At 39.3% G+C, this 25,186-nt stretch overlaps 1 protein-coding gene across 1 annotated transcript in view; it reads left to right on the top strand.

Annotated features, from left to right (window-relative positions):
- The window catches only part of Top6bl (TOP6B like initiator of meiotic double strand breaks), a 59,452-nt gene that overhangs the window by 1,849 nt on the left and 32,417 nt on the right, over nt 1-25,186 (top strand). The window contains exons 2-5 of the mRNA XM_090349140.1: nt 729-867; nt 2,711-2,761; nt 16,182-16,291; nt 23,468-23,551. Coding sequence (XP_090205266.1) covers nt 729-867; nt 2,711-2,761; nt 16,182-16,291; nt 23,468-23,551 — 384 coding nt within the window. The remainder of the gene's footprint in view (nt 1-728; nt 868-2,710; nt 2,762-16,181; nt 16,292-23,467; nt 23,552-25,186) is intronic.

Raw genomic sequence — 25,186 nt, 5'->3', positions numbered from 1 at the left:
ACATGCTACAATTTAGTACATCAGGAATAACAACCTAAATTTTTACCTTTAACACTCTTAAATATTATTTCCTTTATTTGTAAGCAGAGCTGTGGCTCAAATGGTAGAGTGTGAAAAAGCTTAAGAGATAGTGTCTTGAGTTCAAGCCCCAGTACCAGCACAAAACAACCTAAAAGTGTTGGTTCAATGGCTATAAATCATCTTGATGTATTGATGTTTGGGGAGGAAAACAAAAGACAAACTCCTATTTAATTTTTTCCTAGTTTTTCTTTTTAGATGAACTTCTTTCTGAATATAGCAATTAATTTTGTTTCCTGTCTTGTAGAGCATTGTATTGAATTTCACTGACTCTTCCCTTATGTTACTCCCCTAGCTTTTTGTCTTTTCTGTGAGACACAGTGCTGTGCCCTGTGAAAATGTAAATCTGACATTTTACAAACAGGAATGCAGTATTTTTTTTGCCATCCTGGGGCTTGAACTCAGGGCCTGAGCACTGTTCTTGGGCTTTATCAAGGGTTGAGTTCTATCACTTGAACCACAGCACCATTTCTAGCTTCTTCTATATATGTGGCACAGAGGAATCAAACCCAGGTCTTCGGGCATGCTAGGCACTCTACCACTAGGCCAAACTCCTGGCAGGAATACAATATTTGGTATTAAGGTTACTAGTGTCATACAAGTTTATTATAATTTTTAAAGAAGATTGTGTTTTCATGTGTTCTTTTCAGATTTTGAGATATTTAATAATTCACTGGAAGTGTGAAACTGGAGTATCAAAGGAAACATTGCTACAAGGGCAGCTAGTGATTTCCATAGAGGCATTAAATTCTAAGCACCAGCCAAATTCTCTTCATTGTATAGTAACTAGTAAGTATAAGAAGAAAATTACTGATTTTCTATTGTTGTGTTATGATTTATGTCATTGTTTATATAGAAATTTCACTTAATCATAATTGTTTATTAGGTAGTAAAAAAAAAACACAAAGTAAGCTGGTGGGTACTAGTGGCACATGCTTGTAAAATTAGCAGTTCAGGAGCTTGAGATCCAGAAGATCATGATTTGAAGCCAGAGTGGGCAGAAAAGCTTATGAAATTCTTGTTTCCAGAGTAAGCAGTATAAAGCAGAGATAACTGAAGGTATGACTCAAGTAGTAGAGAACCAGCCCATGTAAGCCATACTAGCACAAAACTCTTGAGTTAACAGTATTGCCTGAACCCAAATCAAAACAATCCCAAAATAATAGTGACTTGGTTGGAAGAGACTGGGAGGGTTGCAGATCAAGGCCTGCTTGGGCAAAGTATTTGTGAGGCCCCTACTTCAACTAGGCACACTGGTGTTCAAGTTTTATCCCAGCTACTCATAAAACTGAGCACGGGAGGGCTACCATGACATTATTTACTGGCTTGAACTAAAATTGCTCAAAAACAGTTTTACTTTTGCTCACAATTATAATTTGCTCTTTCATCATGACATTTATTGAGTTTTATCTCTTTTTTCTTTCATGTCCACATGCTGGCAATTGCAAAAGGGAAAAATGATGAATGGTACACACTTTACTAAACCTGATCTGCACTTTGAAAGTATCTCTTCTATTTGGTTCTTTGTGTGTGTGTGGGGGGGGGTGCGGACCAGGGCTAAAATTTAGGCCCTCATGCTCTCACTTAGCTTACTTACTCATGACTGGTGCTCTGTCATTTGAGTCATACCTCTTAGACTGGCATTGTGCTAGGTAATTAGATACGGAATCTCAAGGACTTTTCTGCTGGGGCTGTCTTTGAATCTTAGTCTCAGCCTCCTGAGTAGCAAATATTACAGTTAAGAGCCACCAGGGACTGCCTGGTACTTTTTTCTTTCATCATTCTTCTCTATTCTCTCAAGAGAAAACTAATGCATTGAGCAGTTCTTGAACAGTTAATTTTCTTTCTTTTGGGTACATTATAGTTTCATTATTACATTTCTATACATATATATTCATATATGTAAAATATATTTTGATTTTATTCACCCCCCCATTGTACTCTCTTGTTTCTGTTTACTCCTTCCCACTGTTCCCCTTTCTGTTCCCAAATAGTACTTTTATTTCCTCTCTCTCTTTCTCTCTCTCTCTCTATTTGTCTCTCTCCCTCCCTCCCCCCCTCTGTAAGTCTTGGGGCTTGAACAATGTCCCTTAACCTTTTGTACTCAAGGCTAGTGCTCTACCACTTTGAGCCACAGCTCCACTTCCAGTTTTCTGTTGATTAATTGGAGATAAGAGTCTCATGGTCTTTCCTGCCTGGGCTGGCTCTGAATCATGATCCTTAGATCTCAGACTCTTAGGTAGCTAGAATTATAGGCATGAGCTGCCTGTGCAGGCTAATTTTATTTTTTGCCAGTCTTGGGCTTGAGCTCAGGGCCTGAGCACTGTCCTTGGACTTTCTCAAGGCTAGAGCTCTACCACTTAAGCCTCAGCACAACTTCCAGCTTTATATATCTATGTGTGTGTGTGTGGTACCAAGGAATCGAACCTGGGTCTTCATGCATGGTAGGCAAGCACTCTACCATTAGGCTAAACTCCTAGCCCTAATTTTTTTTAAATGAACTTATTGGTATTGTCTCTTTCTAATGTTCTATGTCTACCAGCAATGTTTTTAGACTTCCATTTGATTTTTGAAAACATAAATCCCATGTACTTGTTTTATTTGTGCTATTTCCTTTGTATTCTTCTTCTAGTTGCATCTTCAGGAAGCATTTATGGTTTGGGCCTTAAGAAGTTCCTAAAAGGTAAAGAATTACCCAACTTTTTACTCAAGGTCATCGACATGATCTTGGAGCTATAAATATAACTACATAGACATAAAAATCTATGATGATATATGTACTCTACAGATATAATGTTATATTATACAGATTGAGATGTATCTATGACAAACTCTCAGCTTAATTTTAATTTTGTTCTTATATTTATGTGCCAGTGATTGCATATAGAGATCTCATTCTTGAATACTTGTTTGCTAAACTTGACATTTGAAATACGATATAAAAAAATCAGTGTTGGGCTGGGAGTTTGGCCTAGTGGTTAAAGTGCTTGCCTAGCATGCATGAAGACCTGGGTTCAATTCCTACTGGTACCACATACATACCCAAAAAAAAGCCGTAAGTGGTGCTGAGACTCAAGTGGTAGAGCTCTAGCTTTGAGAAAGTCCAAGGACTGCGCTCAGGCCTTGAGCTCAAGCCTAGGAGTGGCAAAAAAAAAAAAAGTAACTAAAAAAATCAATGTTAATAAAATCTAAAAAAAAAAAAAAGAAGAATTACACAACTTTTAATGATATGAAATCTTTTCCTGGCAATGAATTTGGTATTTTCTGGAACAGAGTTACACTGAAAATTGAGCTCCTGGGTTTAGAATGCTCACTTAAATTTGAATTTTAGATAAACAATTATTTTAAGAATAATAATGTCTCATGTAATACTTCACCTTTATTTTATTTGGCATTTTTACTGAAAGATGGTCTACAGAACTGTATAGATACAGGAACGGACACGATAACTTAGGTAATTATAGCTTTTCTGAACATCGTCTCTATAGCTTCAGACAAGTTTTCTTGAAAGTTTTTTTCTTTTTTGTCAGTCACGGGGCTTGAACTCAGGACCTGGGCATTATACCTGAGCTTGTCTGATCAAGGCTAGAAAGCTCTACAACTTTGAGCTACAGCTCCATGTCTAGTTTCCTGGTGGTTCATTAGAGATTAAAGTCTCATGGACTTTTCAGGCCCCTGTTGGCCTCCTGAGTTTCAAGGATTACAAGTATGAGGATTACAAGCCATCAGTACTCAGCTTTCAAAAGTATTTGTTCCTGAGTACTTCATCAAAGGCATATATGAAGATGCTTTTACTCTGAATGCTTTGGCTAGTGTTAATATCAGTTTCCATATTATGTGCCAGCATTGGTATGGTTTAAGAGCTTTTGGTGACCTTGGCTTCAAGAATTTCTTCTTTGAACAAATGTGGTGGCATATGCCTGTTATTCTAGCTACTCAGGTAGAAGGCAAAAAATTAATGAGACTCTATCTCACCAAGTAAGTTGAGTGGTGGTTTATATCCGCAGTCTCTACTATGTGAGAGGCCACAGGTAGAAAGACTGTGGTCTAGGCCATCCCCAAGAACACAAATCGCTATCTGAAAAATAACTAAAGCAAAAGAGCTAGAGAGTGTAGCTGAAGTGGTACAATGTCTGCCTAGCAAATGTGAGGCCCTGAGTTCAAACCCCAGTACTGCGAAAAAGCTACATGAGAAAGTTATATGTTATAAAATAAGTGCTTGAGAAATGCATCATAGTGTGTGCGCACATGCTCATGCTACTGGTGCCTGGGCATTGCCCCTTAGCTTTGTCTGCTCAAGGCTGATGCTCTAAGGCTGGGAATGTGCCTTAGTGGTAGAGTGCTTGCTTAGCATACAAGAAGCCCGGGGTTCAATTCCTCAATACCATATAAACAGAAAAAGCCGGAAGTGGTGCTGTGGTTCAAGTGGTAGAGCACTAGCCCTGAGCACAGAGAGGCTCAGGGACAGAGCCCAGGCCCTGAGTTCAAGCCGCAGGGTTGGAAAAAAAAAAAAAAAGGCTGGTGCTCTACCCCTTGAGCTAAACCTCCAATACTTCCCTACCTGGGCTGACTTAAACACAATCCGTAGATCTGTTTCTTGAGTAGCTAGGATTATGGGTGTGAGCCACCAACGTCTAGTGACAGTACTGAGGATACTCAGGGTTTCATCCTTGCCGGACTGACCTCTGCTGAGCCACACTTCCAGCTCTGTTTATTTTCTGGCTACTTTAGGATAGAGTGTTAATTACAGCTGTGGCAGTGCGTGAGCTGCAGTTCCCCTATTTTAGGCTTCTCATAGTACACAACTCTGTTCTACTTCCTTCCCTACTGATGGAGTCTGGTAGGCTTTTCTTCCCCTGCTGGCCTGGAACTTCATTCCTCTGAATCTCAGCCCCAGAATAGATAGGACTAAATACATGAGTCACCAGCACCTGGCTTCTTATACATACATTTAAAAACAGTCATTGTGGAGGAAAAGTAACAAAATAAAAATTGAGATTATTTTTGCTTTTAGCTCTTGAGCAAATATTCTATGAGGATTTGAGTAGAATGTTCTCTCTTTAATAATAACGATAAATCACAGTGATGACTTCTGGGGCATTATTGTGCTTTAGAGCTATATTTACCACAGAAGAGTTCACTCAGCAAACAGATTTTATTTCTTCTCTTATGCTCATATTTATGTCTTTGTGTGTGTGTTTGTGTGTGTTTGCGTTTGTGGGTGTTTGCCAGTACCTGGATTTGATCTCAAGGCTTCACAATGTTGTTTAGCTTTCTTGCTTGTGACTTGTGCTCAACTGCTAGTGTTATACCCCTAGTCGAGCATTTTTTTTTTTTTTAGTCTGTCGTGGAACTCAAATTCTGGGCCTTGGTGCTGTCCCTGAACTCTTCAGCTTAAGGCTATTGCCCCTACCTCTTGAGCCATAGCACCATTTCCAGTAGTTAATTGGAGACAAGAGTCTCACAGACTTTCATACCTGGGCTGGCTTTGAACCGTGATCCTCAGATCTCAGCCACCTAAGTAGCTAGGATTACAGGAGTAGGCCACCAGCTTTGGTCTTCATACAAGTATTTTAATTACTGTTCTGCTGCTCCTTTAAGCCCCTTACTAAAAGAAGGGGAGAATACATTGATTTGTCCTGATGATTGCTCTGATTCTGAGACTTCAGGGAAATCTTTTTTTTGGTGGGGGGGGAGGGGGGGGGCGGGGGGGGGTTTGGCCACTGTCCCTGAGCTCTTCAGCTCTAGGCTACTGCCCTACCCTTGAGCCAAGCCCCATTTCCCATTTTGTAGAGATTAATTGGAGATAAGAATCTCAGGTCCTGGGCCGGGAGTTTGGCCTAGTGGTTAAAATGCTTGCCTAGCATGCATGAAGACCCGGGTTCGATTCCTCTGTACCATACATAGAAAAAAAAAAGCCGGAAGTGGTGCTGAGACTCAAGTGGTAGAGCTCTATCTAGCCTTGAGAAAGTCCAAGGACAGTGCTCAGGCCCTGAGCTCAAGCCCAGGACTGGCAAAAAAAAAAAAAAAAAAAAAAAAAAAGAATCTCAGGTCCTTTTGTGCCCTGGCTGACTTTGTACCTTGATCCTTAGATCTCAGCCTCTAGAGTAGCTAGGATTATAGGTGTAAGCCACTGTGCCTAGCTTCGAAATTATTATTTATTCATTTATTTTTTGCCAGTCCTGGGCTAGAGCTCAGGGCCTGATCACTGTCCTTGGACTTTCTCAAGGCAAGAGCTCTACCACTTGAGCCTCAGTACCACTTCCGGCTTCTTTTTCTATGTATGTGGTACCGAGGAATTGAACCCCAGTCTTCGTGCATGCTAGGCAAGCACTCTACCACTAGACCAAATTCCCAGCCCCGAAATTGTTTTTAACTATGAAAAGTCTATTAAAAATTTAAAAAAGAATGGGTCTACTGTACTATCATTGCCATTGCTAGAAGGTACTGGTTTTTGGAATAACCACCTATTTATATATTTGTTTATTTATATATTTATTGCCAGTCCTGGGCCTTAAACTCAGAGTCTGAGCATTGTCCCTGAGATTTTTCAAGGCTAGCACTCTACCACTTGAGCCACAGCACCATTTCTAGCTTCTTCTGTGTATGTGGTACTGAGGAATTGAACCTAGGTTTTCGTTCATTCTAGGTAAGCACTCTACTACTAGGCCAAACTCCTGGCCTAACCACCTATTTATTATACTACTACAAATTTTAGACAGTTTGTATTATGGTGACTCTTTTTTTGTCAGTCATGGGGCTTGAACTCAGGGCCTGAACACTGTCCCTGAGCTTTTTTGCTCAAGGCTAATGTTTTACCACTTTGAGCTACTTCCTTAACTTATTTTTAAAGCTCAGAACCAATTTAATTAATTCATTTTTATATCCTTGTGATAAAAAGTGGGTGGCTCTTTGTACAAATATGAAGCATTGCACATCAAGAATACAATAAAAATTGAGTCATTTATTCATACTCAGTCACATTTAGTAGTCAATTACAGCTTAAGTCTTCAGCTGTTAGAACTCATAATACTAACCTCCACTCACATTTATTCATATTAATTAGTAACATAAATTACTCAGTGAAGCTCACAAAGAAAACTGGCCAAGACTAAGTCTTCAATCCCTTAGTTCCCTGGCTTATGCAGCATTAATTATGCCTTTATTACTGTTATTATTTATTTAACATTCCTGTAGCACTATTAGCAAACTGCTTTAAATTGGCCCATTTACTAATCCTTACACTGTTTAATTAGCTTCATCCAGGAGTCTCTGGCAGCTGAGTCACCAATCATCAGGTTGTCATATGAAACAGTGTATGTATCTATATAAAATTAATAGTGCACCTCTGATTTTATTTAGTATAACTATATTGTCACCTTCATTGCCCAGTTGATTTCTCTCAGGGCCTAGAATAATGTCATCACTCTTTAAGGGACCTTAACTTTTATGACGCTGTCTAGCTTCACAGGTTTTTTTTTTTTTGCTTTTTTTTTTTAACTTCCTTTAAACTGGGAATTGGTCCCAGGTATTTGCACTTGCCAGGGAAGACCTTTGTGCTACTACTTGAACCATGTCCCAGCTCCCATTTCAGTCTCTTCTATCAGGATACTTTTTTTCTGTATTGGGCACCAGTGGTTTATACCTGTTATCTTAGCTTCTTAGAGAGCTGAGACCTGAGGATCATGTTTTGAAGCCAGTCCAGGCAGACCAGTCTTTGAGATGAGACCTATCTCCAATAAATCAGCAAAAAGCCACAACTCTAGGCTCATGCCAGCCATGAGCAGAAAAATCTCAGCAAGAGGGTGGGGCTGGGAGTTCAAGCCCTAGGGCCATGCCTGCCACGCACACAATGATACTTTTTCTCTAAATCTGGAATTCTTCAGATTGTTTCCTGTACAATATAGGCTTGCAGTTTTTGAGTGTTTTATTTTTGTATTAATAAACAACCCTTTTTTCCTACCTATCTAATGGTTTCTGTTGCCTTTTTTTTTTATTGGTTGTGGGACTTGAACTCAGACCTACATGCTATCTCTGAGCTTTTGCACTTAAGGCTAGCACTCTACCACTTTGAACCACAGCTCTACTTCTGATTTTCTGGTGGTTAATTAGAGGTAAAAGTCTTCGCCAGGTGAGGTGGCTCATGCCTGTGATCCTAGCTACTCAGAAGCCTGATATCTGGAGATCAAGGTTCAAAGCCAGCCTGGGCACAAAAGAACCTTATCTCCAATTAACCTCTAGAAAAAAATGAGAAGTGGATCTTGGCTCAAGGGTAGGGTAGTAGCCTTGAACAGAAGAGCTCAGGTACAGTGCCCAGGCCAAGTTCAAGCCCCATGACATGAGCTAGTTTTGAACCATGATCCTCAGATCTCAGCCTCCTGAGTAGCTAGGATTACAGGCCTGAGCTACTGATGCCTGGCTTTATGCTGCTCCCTTCCCCTCTTCCCTGGTCTCTAATTCGTGTGTGTGTGTGTGTGTGTGTGTGTGTGTGTGTGTGTGTGTGTGTGTGTGTATACAGGTACTGCAGTTTGTACTCAGAATCTTTCTCTTCTAGGATTAGCTCTACTACTGAAGTCATACTACAAGACAATTTTTCCTTTTATTTTTCAAGTAGGGTGTGTGTCTTTGCTTGGGCCTTAAGACTATAGTCTTCTGAATAACTGTTATTACATGAATACAACCACAAACCTCAGCTTATTGATTGAAATGGGATCACACAAACATTTTTTTACACAGGGTGACATTGAATTTTTGGCTATTTTAGGTTTTTTGTTGTTCTATAGCAATTTTTGGATTGTTTTCTCTGTCTCAGAAAAGAGCATCATTGAGATTTTGATGGAGATTTACATTGAATTTGTATATCTTTTTTGGCAGCAGTGCCATTTTCACAGCATTGGTTCTACCTATTCTGAACATGGATTATATTTCCATTTCCTGGTGTCCTCTTTGATTTCTTTCTTCAGATTTTTATAGTTTCTGCTATAAAGATCTTTTATATCTTTGGTTACGTTAATTCCTAGGTATTTTTTGTGGCTATTGCAAATGGGTTATTTTCATGATTTCCCTTTCTGCTTGTACATTGTTGGAATACAGAAAGGCTACTGTTTTTTTTTTTCAGGATACCGATTAATTTCATATTACTACTACTTTGCTGAAGTGGTTGGTCAGCTGTAGGCATTTGGGGGAAGTGTTTTGGGTCCTTTAGATATAAGGTCATGTCATCTGCAACAAGAGATAGTTTGATTCCTACTTTCCCTATGTGTATCCTTTTTATGTCCTCTTCTTACCTTATTACTCTGGCTAAGAATTCTAGATCTAGGGCCAGGAGTTTGGCCTAGTGGTTAAAGTGCTTGCCTAGCATGCACGAAGACCCGGGTTCGATTCCTCGGTACCACATACATAGAAAAAAGCCGGAAGTGGTGCTGAGGCTCAAGTGGTAGAGCTCTAGCCTTGAGAAAGTCCAAGGACAGTGCTCAGGCCCTGAGCTCAAGCCCAGGACTGGCAAAAAAAAAAAAAAAAGAATTCTAGATCTATATTGAAGAGGAGTGAAAAGAGTGGGCATCCTTGCCTTGCCCAAGCTGTTCTTGAACTTGAGATACTTCTACTTTGACCTTCTGAGTGTCTAGATGGGGATTATACTCCTGTCAGCTACTGCTGATTATGTGCTAAGACAGCCTGTCTCATACTTCCCTCCCTGCCCAGAGGCTCACTCTATGGACATGATCACATTCATTAAGAGATTGGTCAGATTTAAGTCTTATCACTGATTCTGTTTGATAGATGAGGAAAATGAGACTTAAGCCTTACAATCTAAGAGAAGAGTTTGTAGACTCATAGCTCTCTAGTTACCCATTAAACCTTGAAAGAGGCTACATTTAATTCTTGTGTTTGATACATTCTAAACAGTCTTTTGCTGTTAGATGTGCCTTATATTTGGCAAGATTTAAGATCAAGAGAAGCTAAAAGAAATAGACTTCTGTTTTATTGTTCTTCATTAATGTTTCCTTACTATTTTATCCATTACATTTATGTAAGTGCACTTTGCTGTTGACAACGTGCACAAGATTTGATGTGACAGACTAGAGGAAGGACAAGGCCAGACATGATTCATACCCAACACTGATATATTCTTTTTCTTTTTTAGCTTGGATAAGTAAAAGAGAGCAAAGAGGATTCTTGTCATTAGAGATCCAGGGAGGCTCTGAGCGATGTATAAATGTTTTTTATCCAGCAGTCAGTGGAAGCTAGACTGCCTTGTACCTGCTTTGGCTTGAAGTCCTTGAACTGTTTTTACTCTTCATTGAGTAATCAGCTGGTACTTACTGCTTCAGCTTTGGCATTTTGGGTTACCACAAACCTTTCATCTCCTCAGCTGGAACACAGAAGTTGGCTTTGTATAATGGTGAATTTGGCTAGTATGATATTTTTCCCTTAGTAGACTTGTGGTTACTCTTTTAATACATTCTAAAAAGTGATTGGATGACATCATTTGGATCAAAGACCTAAATCTAAAAGCTAAGCTATAAAACTTCTAGGGGAAAAAAAGGGCGTAAATCTTCATGATCTTGAATAGCAGTGTTTTGGGTTTTTTTACATATGACATTTAAAACACAAGCAGCTAAAAGAAGGTAAATTGGACTTCAGAACATAAAAAACTGTTTTTTCAAAGGTTAGGAATGTAGTTTAGTGGTAAAGCATGGCAGCAAAACAAAGACATACAGAAAAACATTGATGTTTCAAAAGATATTATCAAGAAAGTATAAAGATGAATTATACCTCAAAAACCTGGAAAAATAGTTTCTAGTCCAAACCTCAAGAAAAGAAAAGTAAGCTGGGTGCCAGTGGCTCCCACCAGGCAATCCTAGCTACTCAGGAGGCTGAGACTTGAGGATTGTAGTTCAAAGGCAGCCCAGGCAGGAAAGTCTGTGAGACCCTTCAGTTAATCACCAAAAGGACAGAAGTGGAGCTGTGACTCAAGTGGTGGAATGCCAACCTTGAGCAAAAAAGCTAAGGCTTTGCGTTTAATCCTCAGTATCTGTATAAAATAAACTAACAAAATAAAAATAATTTCAACAAGTTCACTATATGATTCCACTTTTATGAATCCCATCTACAGACAAAACTGATTTGTGAGTATCTGATCATTGCTCACAGCGAGAGAGAGAGAGAGAGAGAGAGAGAGAGAGAGAGAGAGAGAGAGAGAGAGAGAGAGAGGCTTAAAATGTGGCTACTTTACACCAGGAGGATTCTAGTCTAGGAGAGAAAACGAAGATGGGAGAGTTGGAATAGGTGCCTACATTTTGGTCTGAGTGTTGATTACTGGATCTAATCTGTATTTAAAACTTTCTCTTGCTGTACCCTTAAGATTTGGCAACTTTATAGTAAGTACACATTAGTAAGGAAGAAAAAACTCAGATTTATTGAATCAATAAAGATTTGTCTATGTTAAAAAAATAAGCTTTTCAGATCAAGTGCTTCAATTTTGTTTTCTTAAAGTTCTTTTGTATATTACAAGCCCTTGGCATTTCCATATGAATCTAGAATCGAGTTATTAATGTTGATTTTAAAAGTTTGCTGGGATTTTTATAGAGCTCCTGTTAGGTCTCTAGATCGATTTTGTGTGGGGGGGGTGGGGGAGGAATTGGGGTACTAAGGATTGAACACAGGACACTGAACTTCCTAGGCAAGCACTTTGCTGCATCCCAGTCCCTCTAGATCAGTTTGACAGAGATTAACAACTATTATGATTGATTTTTTTTTTTTTGGTCAGTCATGGAGCTTGAACTCAAGGCCTGGGCCCTGTCCCTAAGCTCTTTTGCTCAAGGCCAGTACTCTACCATTTTGAGCCACAGTGCCATTTCTGGTTTTCTGATGGTTAATTGGAGATAAGAGTCTGTCAGACTTTCTTGCCTCAGGTGTCTTTGACCCACAGTTCTCAGATCTCAGCCTCCTGAGTAGTTAGGATTACTGGTGCCCGACTTGTTATGATAATATTAAGGCCTCTGATCCATGTATTTTGTCATTCCCTTTTGTCTACTTTTTTCCTCCTTTTTCATGATACTGACATATTAATGTATCTCTTCCTTTACCAGCTTCTTACTTTACTCATACCACAAGTTGAAGAAATCTATAAAATTGGCACTCAGTAGCCTATTTCATATTTGTTGGCTTAGACTGCAGGTTTGTTTAGAACACATGCAGACTTGGCCGGGAGTTTGGCCTAGTGGTAGAGTGCTTGCCTAGAATTCGTAATTCCATTCCTTGGTACCACATACATAGAAAAAGCTGGAAGTGGTGCCGTGGCTCAAGGAATAGAGCTCTAGCTTTGAGAAAACTCAAGGACAGTGCTCAGGCCCTGAGTACAAGCCCCAGGACTGGTAAAACAAAAAAACAAACACACACACACATGCAGACTTGTAAGGGCAATTTGAGTTTTTCTCCTACTATTGTCAAGACTAGGGTTCTTTTCTGTAAGAATCCATGGTAGTTCAACATTCAGGTGCTTTTTCCTTTGATGGAGACCAGAGTAACTATGTCTTGCTGATGAGCTACTTGTCTGGATGAACTCAGTGAGCTCCATTCATCACAGTGAAAGGTATGTTTCTGAAGGGTATCTGATCCTTGTTTCTTTCCTTCTCTGAAGGATAGTTAGGATTGTTTTATAATACGGAAACAATTAGCCAATGGAATGAATGACATCGAACCACACAGTCACCCAAAGAGCTTTTCATCATTTGTTTTAATTATATGTATTCTTAGAAGTACAGTCATATTGCTGACTTTACTTATTGACACATTATTTGCAAGGATTATTTCAATGTTAAAGGACAAGAGTCATACCAAGCAAAACCAAATAGTTATTCGTCTGCTGAATTTCTTGGAAAAACAAAACAAATACCAAATTTCAATTTTTTGGAAGCAGAGAGTGGATGAATGAATTTATTTATTTATGTATTTATTGTCGGTTATGAGGCTTGAAATCAGGGCCTGGGCACTATTCTGTGCCTTTTTTTGCTCAAGTCTTGTGTTTTTCCACTTGAGCCACAATGTCATTTCTGGTTTTTGAGTGGTTAATTGGAGATAAGAGTCAAATGGGGACTTTCTTGCTTGGTCTGGCTTCCAACCATGATCCTCAGATCTCAGACTCATGAGTAGCTAGGATTATAGGACATTAGCCACTGGTGCTCAGAGAGAAATTATTTTTAAATGGATTTTTTGTTGCTGTTGTTTTTATAGAAGCAGTGTAGCTTATTTTGGAAAATAGAGAATGGGGGCAAAACTTCTTACATAGTAAATATTGGCCTTTTGTTTTTTTCAGATTTTCCTTATATATACTTAATACAGTTATAATCATAATATATGTAAAAAATTATCCTATTTTTATTTAACGTTAAGCATTTTTATGCTATAGCATAGTTTTCTAGTCATGATTTTGATAATTAAATTGTTTATCAAGATTAAATGAGGAAATGGCAGTATGGCTTAAGTTGTAGAGCACTAGCTTTGTGCTAAAGAACTCAGGGACAGAGCCCTGGCCCAGAGTTGAAACCCCATGAACAACAGGAAAAAAAAAATTATATGAGATGAAATACATATCGATTAGAGCCTGTGCTTAGATATTTGAATCTGTAGATTCCATCTTTAGTGCCAATAAAAGGCACAAATTAGTCAATTTTCTATTAATGAATTTTTTTTTTAATTCAGGGTCTGGGCACTGTCCTTTAGCTTTTTCACTTAAGGCTAGCACTCTACCACTTGAGCCACTGCACCACTTCCCATTTTCTTAGGTTAATTGGAGATGAGTCTCACGGTCTTTAGTGCTCAGGCTGGCTTGGTACGGTAATCCGTACTCAGCCTCTGAGTAGCTAGGATTACAGGTGTGAGCAAGGTGCTTGGCTCTATGAGACTTTTATCTCCAATTAATCACCAGAAAACTGAAAGTGGTGCTTTTGGTCAAAGTGGTAGAGTACTGGCCTTGAGCTGAAGAGCTCAGGGATAGTGCCCAGGCCCAGAATTCAAGCTCTATGATAAGTTACCGGGTTCCATGTTCACATATGTACATTGAATATTATAACTGCATTTGCCTACCACTCTTCTCTCCATTGATTTGCTCCCATCTCCATCTTGTTCTGTTCTATTGGGTAGACTTGTGACTGAATTTTGTATTGGGGCTATTGTGTTCAAGCCCCACGACCAAAAAAAAAAAAGGCTATTATAGTTGGTAAACTGCCGGGGCCAGCCGGCAGCAAACCAGGGTTCGCGGATTGGGATTCCTGAAATAGGGGCAAGGACTAGGAAAAAATAGAAGAGAGACAAACAGATGGAGTTCGGGAGGACTACAGCCCAAGTCAGCGGTCCAAGAAGTCTGTGAGCTCCAGACTGCTGCCTAAGACTGTCGTTTATTTTAAGTTCCGACCTTAAATACTCTTCTTAAAACTAGGGAGTTGCCAGAGGCTACATTCATACAAAATAGTAAACAAATCACATATAGGATAATTGAGAAAGGATTAACATTGCTTAAAGTCATCATGATAAGAACTGATTGACATAGCTTTAAGTCATCATGATAAGATCAGATTGACATTGCTTAAAGTCATCATGATAAGAACTGATTGACATAGCTTAAAGTCATCCTGATAAGAGTTACTTCCTTGTGTATACCGTTGTGTAGGTCCAAGGTCAGGTCCAAGGTCATTGACCCCACAGTCGGTCCCCAACAGTAAACCACTTTTATGATTTGGGCAATCTCTAATGAAGACCAGTCACCACAACTGATCCAATGTCTTTAGATGAATATAGATACAGAGATACATCTTTATGATCTAGGAGCACCATAGTTCTAAGGAGGAGATAGTGGGGATAACACCAATACATATTACTAGGTATTTGGCAGTATAGGAAAGGAAGGGGCTGGGACCTAAGCTTGACAGGAGAGAGTAATAAGGAAGTGGAGTAAACTAAACAGAAAAGATCTAATTATGTTAAAAGTTAAGTTAAAAGATTTAGTTGGTAGGAAAGAGGCAAGAAACAAAACTAAATAGACAAGCACATACAGAAAACATGAAACAACTTGCACAAACAAAACCAAATGATTTTGGGGCACTGTAGCTACCAGGTAATGAAGGATAAGGGATGGTATGAACACGAGAACAGTTCTACTCTTTCTTTCTTCCTTTCTTCTTTCCTTCCCTCCTTCCATCTATCTATCTATCTATCTATCTATCTATCTATCTATCTATCTATCTATCTATCTAATTTTTTGTCAGTTTTGGGGCTTGAACTCTGGGCCTGGATGCTACCTGAGCTCTTCAGCTCAAGGCTATTGCTCTACCTTTTGAGCCACAGTGCTACTTCTGGTTTTCTGGTGGTTAATTGGAGATAAGAGTCTCATGGACTTTCATGCCCAGGCTGGCTTTGAACTGCCATCCTCAGATAAAAGCCTCCTGAGTAGCTGAAAAACACACACACAACACACACACACACACACACACACACACACAGTAGTAGTACTAAAAGCCAGTTACAGATGGCTCATACCTGAGACCTGGTACTGGTTAAAGATGGAAGAGTCTGTAAGACTCTTATCTTCAGTTAACCACCAAAAAAGCCAGAAGTGGTGATTGAGCTCCAATGGTAGAGCTGAGAGAGAGAGAATGGTGAGTTTAAGCCCCAGTAGTGGCACAAAAACAAGCCAGAAAAGCATACTGCATAAGATACATTCCTGATATGGTCATTCTTGACTCTTTCTGCTTTCAGGCTTAAATTAGTTCACTTGCTGGATTCGTGTTTATTGAGTTGATTTATTGAAAATACAAAAATATCCGTTACAACCATCACTTTTAAGGATTTCTAGCATTGAACATGACTGTGGAAATTAACTGAAAATTCTGAACATGAGATTAAATGTCTTAACCCCAGAATGCAATTCTAAATGGTCAAATGATTTGCTGATGCATAGCCATTTCAAATCATATCATAAATTTTTCAGGTAATCTTTTCATCAAGGAAAAACTTTCTTGGCCCATCAGTTTAATAAACAATTGTAGAGACTCTGATGTTTATCCAAACTGCTTGTTCTACTGTTACTATTTCTTCTTACACAGAAATACAAGCTATACTGCCCATATTCTCTGCAAAGCTGACTTGGACTTCAGAGGAAAGCAGCTTGTCTCAGGACAAATCAGGGGTAACACCCTTCCAGATAATTTTTGAGGCAAGTTTTGTTATTGGACTATAAATTACTGATACTTTAGTTCTTGTTTTTCTGCAAATTAATTATAGGAATTCAAAACCTAGATCTATCATGGTTCCAAGTTGAGGTCATACAAAGGGCAATATACAGATGATATAGGAACTTCTAAAATGCTAATGTCTATGTCCTACTCCATAAGATGTCATTTAATAGATTTGGGAGTTGAATTAGTCTTTTGGGGCTGCTATACAAAATACCACAGACCAGGCAATTTAGACAATAGAAATTTCTTTCTTTTCTTTTTTGTGTCAGTTTTGGGGCTTGAACTTTGGGCCTGGGCACTGTCCCTGAGTTCTTCAGCTCAAATCTACCACTCTACCATTTGAGCCACAGTGCTACTTCCATTTTTCTGGTGGTTAACTGGAGATAAGAATCTGAAGGACTTTTGTGCCTGGGCTGGCTTTGAACCCTGATCCTCAGATCTCAGCCTCCTGAGTAGTTAAGATTACAGGCATGAGCCAGTGGTACCCAGCTGAGATTTATTTTCTTTTAGTTCCTTTTTTTTTTTTTGGGGCAGTCCTGAACTCAGGGCCTTGAACTCAGGGCCTGAGCACTGTCCTTGGGCTTTCTCAAGGCTAGCACTCTGCTACTGGAGCCACAGCACCATTTCTAGCTTTTTTTTTCTATATATGGGCCTGGAGTTTGGCCTAGTGGTAAGAGTGCTTGCCTCGCGTGCATGAAGACCCAGGTTCTTGTAGTTCTGTAGGCTAACCAGTCAAAGTTTAAGGTTTTGTCAGAGACAGGCATGAAGGCTTCACTTGATAGTTCCATCACTTGGGATGCTAAGGTAGAAGGATCCTTTGAGCCCAAGAATGTGAAAACAACCTGGACAATATAATAAGGCTGTGTCTCAAAAATTATAAAAAGGTGAACTGTGAGTGTGGCCTATTGGTAGAGTGCTTGCCTAGCATGCATGAAATCCTGGGTTTGATTTCTTGGTACCACATATACAGAAAAAGCCAGAAATGGTGCTGTGGCTCAAGTGGTAGAGTGCTAGCCTTGAGAAAGCCCAAGGACAGTGTCCAAGCCCTGAGTGCAAGCCATAGGACTGGCAAAAAAAAAATGTACAAAAAGGTACCATCAGATTCGCTTTATGTTTCTGACTTTCAGACTGCTGTCTTGTCATGATATCCCAACATGCCTTATTTCAGTGGATATGTAGAGAGAGGTCTCTACTATCTATGTAAAGAAGCACTCTGTTTACCTCCTTATAGTACCAACTTTAATATATCACATTGGGGTTTAGAGTTTCCGCACATGGATTTTGAGGGGCATAGTTCAATCAGTAGTTTTGGGGTATTTTAAACTCTTTATTCATGTGTAGCTAAGTCTGGGAACCACTAAAATAAATCCTTATTTGGCTTTGGATCACTTGATACAATAAAAGTTGATTATTATTTTCAGCATCGATTCTATTTAGATGGGTTTTTGTTTGATTTTCAGATTGTTTTATTGATTTATCTGTAGGGCAAGTTTACCAGAATGACAGTGAGTTCTCCATTCTCTTTAGCTATATTCTGATCCCCTGTCTTTTCTTACTTTGTATTGATGGGCATATAAACAATTGGAATGTTGGAAAAAAAACCAAACAAACAATTGAAATGAGCTAAACACTGTCTCCGAAAGTACTTGGGAATCCTTTCTCCATGTTTAAATAATTATAAGCTCCTTCTGAAAGAAATGGTTATAATAATCAGAACAGCCCCTGGCTGTGCCTTATCTTCTTTAGGAGAATAAGAGGTAAACAGTCTGGAGCAGTTAGTGGTTAGTTGACTCTGAAACTACTAATATCAAGAAGCCATTAAAAATGTGATTTCAGTGAACCATGGAAAGCAATTCTTGGAAATGAGATCATGTGTTTTAGCCAGTTTGAACAAGCCATGATAATTCATATACCTCACATTTACAAATAATAAACTTCTAGAACAAGCCTGAATTGAACAAGGGAGGAATCATAATCTTATTTTACAGATAATAAAATTGAGATTCAGAGAATCTGACTATAAGTGGCAGAAGTAGAACCTGAACCAGAGTTTGGCACCTATAGGTCAGTGTTATTTCAGTATTCATTCATTCTGAAACCTGTGTATGTTCGAGTCAGTTCAAGGGAAAGATAGGAAGATCCATGGATAAACAAACATTATAATACAATGTGCTGTATATCATAACAGTAGCACTGAGTGATATCAAAGCATAAAGGTAGGGCATCTAGGGGCCGAGAGTTTGTCCTAGTGGTAGAGCAAGCACGAAAGACCCGGGTTCGATTCCTCGGCACCACATACATAGAAAAAAAAGCTAGAAGTGGTGCTGTGGCTCAAGGGTAGAGCTCTAGCCTTGAGAAAAGTCCAAGGACAGTGCTCAGGCCCTGAGTTCAAGCCCCAAAAATGGCAAAAAAAAAAAAAAAAGAAAAGAAGGTATGGCATCTAACATAATGGAAAAGGTTCAAGGTCTAGATGGCTTAGTGAGACTGAAAAACAGAGTAAAGAATAGGGAGTTGTTATGTAGGTGATAAAGTTTATATTTTTTACCTTATTTCAAAAGTAGTATTTCCCTAAAAAATCTGAGCATGGCCAAAGCAGATATGCAAAATACAAATAATTTAAGCTAGCAAGAAAAAGCTTGTTAGAGGTTGAGATGTAGTTCAGGTAGTAATGTTTGCCTACCAAATGCAATACTTGGTTCATACTCTAGTACTGCCAAAACCTGTCCCCCCTAAACCCAAAATACCCCGCTTTGGTATACATCCTTTTCTATTATATATTTCAATTTAAGGTTTTCAGAATAGACTAGTTTTAAACTATAGTTATAGAAATTGTTAGCTGTAAACACACAGAAGTCAAGTAGTTGTCACTGAAGAGGTCAGGAAACTCTGAGACTAAGTTGTTGCTTAGGCTGATCATCTATTTGGTAGCCTGCCTGCCTGCCTTCTTGCCCCCCTCCCTTTTTCCTTCCCTCCCTCCCTCCCTACCTCTATTTTTCTTTCCCTCTCTCCTTAGGCAAGCCTTCCTTCCTGCCTTTCCCTCCTCCTTCTCTCCCATGCAATGAAACATGCCCCAAATTCCAGATACATTGGAGGAAGCGGCAGGAAGATCATCAGTTCAAAGACAACCGAAGCAAAGGTAGTCAGATACTGTCTCAAAAATGAAATTTAAAGCCGGGTGCCAGTGGCCCACACCTGCAATCTTAGCTAAGAATTGCAGTTCAAGGCCAGCCCTGGCAGAAAAGTTCCTGTGAGACTCTTATCTCCAATTAACCACTCAAAAACTGGAAGTGGCACTGTGGCCCAAAGTGGTAGAGCTAGCCTTGAGCAGAATTGTTCAGGGACAATTCCCAGACTCTGAGTTCAAGCCCCATGACCTGCAAAAATAAATAAAATGATATTTAAAACACAAAATGGGGAAAAGAAAATAACCATCTCGGGCCGGGAGTTTGGCCTAGTGGTTAAAGTGCTTGCCTAGCATGCGTGAAGACCGGGGTTCGATTCCTCGGTACCACATACATACAAAAAAAAAAAAGCTGGAAGTGATGCTGAGGCTCAAGTGGTAGAGCTCTAGCCTTGAGAAAGTCCAAGGACAGTGCTCAGGCCCTGAGCTCAAGCCCAAGACTGGCAAAAAAATAAATAAATAACCATCTCTCCCTTCTCTTTTCATGCTAGTACTCAAACCCATGGCCTGGGTATGCTACATTGGCACTCTGCCTCTGAGCTATTACTCCAGCCTACTCTGTCATCTACTTGGATGTAAACAGCAGATTGGTAGTACACAGGGAAACTGAACTTGGTTTGTGACCTGGAGTTAGCACTGTGGATGAGAAGTAGAAAAATAGTCTAATCACCAAGCATCCCTTCTGTTACACTTCATTGTCTCTAGTATTGTGCAGATATTTAGAAGATATTTGACTTTTTTTGATCAGCTCAAGGTATTGTACCTGGAAGCTTGCACATACTTGGAAATGTTCTATTACTTGAGCCATGCTTCTTTCAGCCCTTTTTACATTTTTGGTCTGAGACCAGGACTTAAACTCAGTACCTGACACTTTTGCTTACTTATTGGCTAATGCTCTACTAACTGAGCCATTCCTGTAGCCTCAAGGGTTGGTTATTTCTTTTTCTTTCTTTTTCTTGCCAATCCTGGGGCTTAAACTTAGGGCCTGAGCACTGTCCTCGGACAGTTTTTGCTCAAGGCTAGAGCTCTGCCACTTGAGCTACAGCACCACTTCTGTTTTTTTCTATGTATGTGATAATGAGGAATCAAACTCGGGTCTTCATGCATGCTAGGCAAGCACTATTACCATTAGGCCAAAATCCCAGACTGCCCTTTTTGTTTTTAAATTTTATATTTGAGACAATATCTGGCTACCTTCTCCTGGGATGGCCTTGAACTAGTGGTCTTCCTGCCTCTGCCTCCTAATAGCTGGAATTTCAGGCATGCTTCACTATTCCTGGCATTTAAAAGATACGTGTGTGTGTGTGTGTGTGTGTGTGTGTGTGTGTGTGTGTATGCATGCACACATGTATGTGCCTATACCAGGCTTTGAACTCAGGGTGTTTTTGTTTTGCCAGTCCTAGGGCTTGAACTCAGGGCCTGAGCACTGTCCTTGGGCTTTCTCAAGGCTAGAGCTCTACCATTTGAGCCTATAGCACCACTTCCGACTTTTTCTTTTTCTTTCTTTTCTTAAAAAATTTACTTATTTTTATTTATTTTTTTGCTAGTCCTAGGTCTTAAACTCAGGGCCTGAGCACTGTCCTTGGATTTTCTCAAGGACAAAACTCTACCACTTGAGCCACAGCACCACTTCTGGATTTTTCCATGTATATGGTACTGAGGAATCGAACCTGGGTCTTTGTGCATGCTAGGCAAGCACTCTACCACTAAGCCAAACTCCTAGCCCCCGACTTTTTCTATGCATGTGGTACCAAGGAATTGAACTTGGGTCTTCATGCATGCTAGGCAGGTATCTACCACTAGGCCAAACTCCTGGCCCTAAACTCAGGGTTTTAGGCTCTCATTTAGCTTTTTTGCTCATAGATAGCACTCTGCCACTTAAACTATACCTGCAGTCTGGATTTTTGCTGGTTAATTGAAAATGGAGTCTTGTAGACTTTTCTGCCCTGGCTGGTTTTGAACCTGGATCTATCAGCCTCCTAACATTTATAGGTATGGGCCACCTCTGCCCAGCTAAAAGATATTTGAATGAAGAGAGCAAGAGAGGAATCATTAGAGAGGATCCTAGGTCTGAGTTCAGTGCCTATCCTTTTATGTTCCTTTAGATATCTAAATTGTAAAACTTTATACATTGGCATATGAATTATTTGATTTCTAATTATCTCTGTAGGTCCAGATATGCACAACAAGCTACATTAGTATTTTATGAGTGAATAAATGCATATATAGAGTAGTCATACTTAAATATCTCCAGTCTCCATAAAACAATAATGATTGCAGGGCATGGTAGTACATACCTGTTACCTCAGCTACTTTGATAGAGGTAAGAGGATCCTGACTATTGCAAATGGTACAACACTTGCCTAGAATGTACATGGCCCTAGATTTAATCTACAAGAAAAAAAAACAACAGACTGTATACTGGTCAGCTATCCAGTTAGTGATGTGAACAGAGAATGGCATACATAGTAGAATGCACTTGCACCGTGTTATGTTACTCAGGCATGAAGCAGGTGTTCAGTAAATGAGATTTGTCGTTGTTATTAGCTGTACTCTCTCTTTCAGAGCTGCTCAATGAACTTATTTTGTTGCTTTCTTGTTAGCTATAATTAGCCTCTCAATGATATACCCTGTTATCACCAAGGTTACAGAGATTTAAAAATATTCCAAGAAAGAAGGGGGATCCTGGTTAAAAAACCTAGGACTTTTGGAGATTCCCTCCTTGAACACTTGTTTGTTAAACTTGTCATTTAAAATATGATGTAAAAATCAACATTAATAAATTCTCTAATAAAAAAAAGCAGAAGACAAAAAAAATATTCCAAGAAGTTGTTTTGTAAGCATCAAGTATGGAAAATGCCTTTAGGATACCATAGATTTTCTGTTTAAACATTGTATACTTAAAAAAAGAGAAAAAAAACCCTGAAAGCTGGAAGCAGTGGCCATGCCTGTTATCCTAGCTACTCAGGAGTCGATCTGAGGATGGAGATCTGAGGATGGAGGCTCAAAGCTAGCCCAGGCACAAAAGACTGAGAGACCCTTATCTCCAGTTAACCACTAGAAAACCAGAATTGGCGCTGTGGCTCTAGTGGTAGGTCAGTAGCCTTGAGCTGAAGAGCTCAGGGACAGTGCCCAGGACCAGAGTTCAAGCCCTAGGACCCACAAAAAAAAAAAAAAAAAGAATGGGAGGATCATGGTTCCAGGTTCCAGACAGGACAGAAAAGTCTGAGAGTATCCATCTCAGTAGAAGAAGGATAAATATGTGCCTGTCATCTCAGCTAGAAGCAGGAACTGTAAATTAGGAGGATCTTGGTCTTGGCACATACTCAGGCAGGCAGGAAGTAAGAAAGTGTGACATTCACCAAGATGCACTATACACATAAATTGACATGTTAAACTGAAACCATTTTGTACAGCTCTTTGAAGATATAAAAAAATAAGTGATGCCTGTTTTAATTCCCTTTCAGTGTACTTTTCTCATTCTCAAAAATGTTTCTTCTTGGATGTCATTTTTTAGTGCTGGGACTTGAACTCAAGGATTGGTCCCTTGAGTTTTCCCTCGAGGCTGGTACTCTTACCACTTGAACCACAGCTTTCTGGATGATTAACTGGAGAGGAGTCTCACACATTTTTCTGCTTGCCTGGCTTCAAACTGTGATCCTCAGATCTCAGCCTCTTAAGTAGTTAGTTTCCTTACATGGCTTAAGAAGCATTTTAAGGAATAGGTACTGTTATAGGAAAAAATACCTGTTTCATTTGTGCTTTTACTCAAAGTTAAGAGAACAAAAGAATACTTTTTAGTTATGTGATAGAAACCCAATACCTCAGCCTGGCACACCTACAGAAGCAGTTAACTTACTAAAGTGCTTTTATGGGGGAAAAATGGATATTAGCAACCCTGGGCAGCAGCAGAAGCCACCATTTAATACCTAATTCATTTGAGTTTGCATGTGTTTTTGTTGTGTTGTTACAGGTGGATGTAAAGTCCAGGACTTTGATGACAGACTGTCTAGTTATAAAGCACTTTTTACGTAAAATCATTATGGTACACCACCAGGTAAGTAGTCTTTTTCCTTCTTTATATTTTCCTCTTTTTTTTTTGATAGTCTATAGTTCACACTTGACACCATGTAAATTTAGTGTTTGAAGATTAAATAGTACCACCTAAGTTGCTCTTTTGCAGATCAATGTTTTTCTTGTTTTAAGTAATATTTTCAATATTTTCTGTAGGATATGAAGATTATGATTTTTTAAGTGAAGGTGATTATTGGATTGTTTGCTTTTTAGACTCTTAAGGCAATCACTTTCCTCTCCTCTTTCCCTCTTCTTCCTTTCTCTCCCTGTGTGTGTGTGTGTGTGTGTGTGTGTGTGTGTGTGTGTGTGTGTGTGTTGGGGATTGAACTGAGGTCCTTGTTCATGCTAACCACCTGCCTCACTACTGAACTGTATTCCTAGCCAAAGCATTTTTTTGAGGTTATGGATGTAGAGTTTTCTATTAAATGTAGATAATGAACTGCAGATTATCACCTTTTTTTCTAGTGTGATATAAGAATAAATGAGGACATTTATATAAATCTTTTGAACAATTATCTATGGTTAGATATAATTTATTATCTATAGTTAGACATATTTTATTGTAAATATCAACACAGTTAACTGTCATATCAGTTACTTCTCTTTTAGCACTATCCTCCTGTTTGTATGTCTTTACCAAGTTGTGTATTTATTGTTTGTCAGTCACTATTCTGTATCTGCACACTCATCCATTAGCCCTTACAACACTTCTTACGAAGTAGGTTTTATTGTCATCATCCAATCTGTGGAACACAGGTTAAGTTAATAACTTTCAGAGTCAGGATTTGAACCAAGGCAGTCTGGCTCTACAGTCCCTTGTTACTGTATGTTATATATAGGAAGAAGACTGTAGATTGAAGACAAGAGCAATGAAGCTCATTGAAATTATTTGGGGGATAAGGAAGGGAGAGTGAAAGAAGGAATAAAATTGAGATACATTTTAAAGGTATGGAAATGTAACAATGAAATCCCCTCCTATATAACTAATGTAAAATATTTTTAAAGAATATGCTTTTCCTCCAGATTCATCAATAGAGTTGTAAATGATAGATTTTTTTTGCCAGTCCTAGGGCTTGAATTCAGGGCCTGAGCCCTGTCCTTGGGTTTACTCAAGGCTAGAGCCCTACCACTTGATCCACGGTACCACTTCCAATTTTTCTCTGTATTCAAATTCAAAGAATTGAACCCGGGTTTTCGTGCATGCTAGGCAAGCGCTCTACCACTAGGCGAAACTGTTGGCCCCAACTGATGGATTTTTTTTTTTTTTTTTTTTTTTTGCCAGTCCTAGGGACTGAATTCAGGGTCTGAGCATTGTCCTTGGGCATTCTCAAAGCTGCAGCTCCACCACTTGAGCCATAGCACCACTTCCAGCTTTTTCTGTGGATGTGGTACTGAGGAATCGAATCCTAGTCTTTGTGCATGCTAGGCAAGCACTCTACTACTAGGCCAAACTCCCAGCCAAACAGAATTTTAAGGCTGTAAAGTATCTCATTATGTATGAATTTACACTTTCTTCATCCCCATGAGCCAGGCATAGAAAGATAAATATTAACGATCTAACCTTTGCATGGAATCTAAAAAGACTAAACTCCTAGGAGTAGCAAGTACAGAACTAGAG

The sequence above is a fragment of the Megascapheus bottae genome, chromosome 16 (assembly GCF_031878675.1).
Source record: "Megascapheus bottae isolate mThoBot1 chromosome 16, mThoBot2.hap1, whole genome shotgun sequence".
NCBI classification, from domain to species: domain Eukaryota; kingdom Metazoa; phylum Chordata; class Mammalia; order Rodentia; family Geomyidae; genus Megascapheus; species Megascapheus bottae.
The sequence above is the reverse complement of the archived record's forward strand: the minus strand, read 5'-3'. Positions and strand labels throughout refer to the sequence as shown.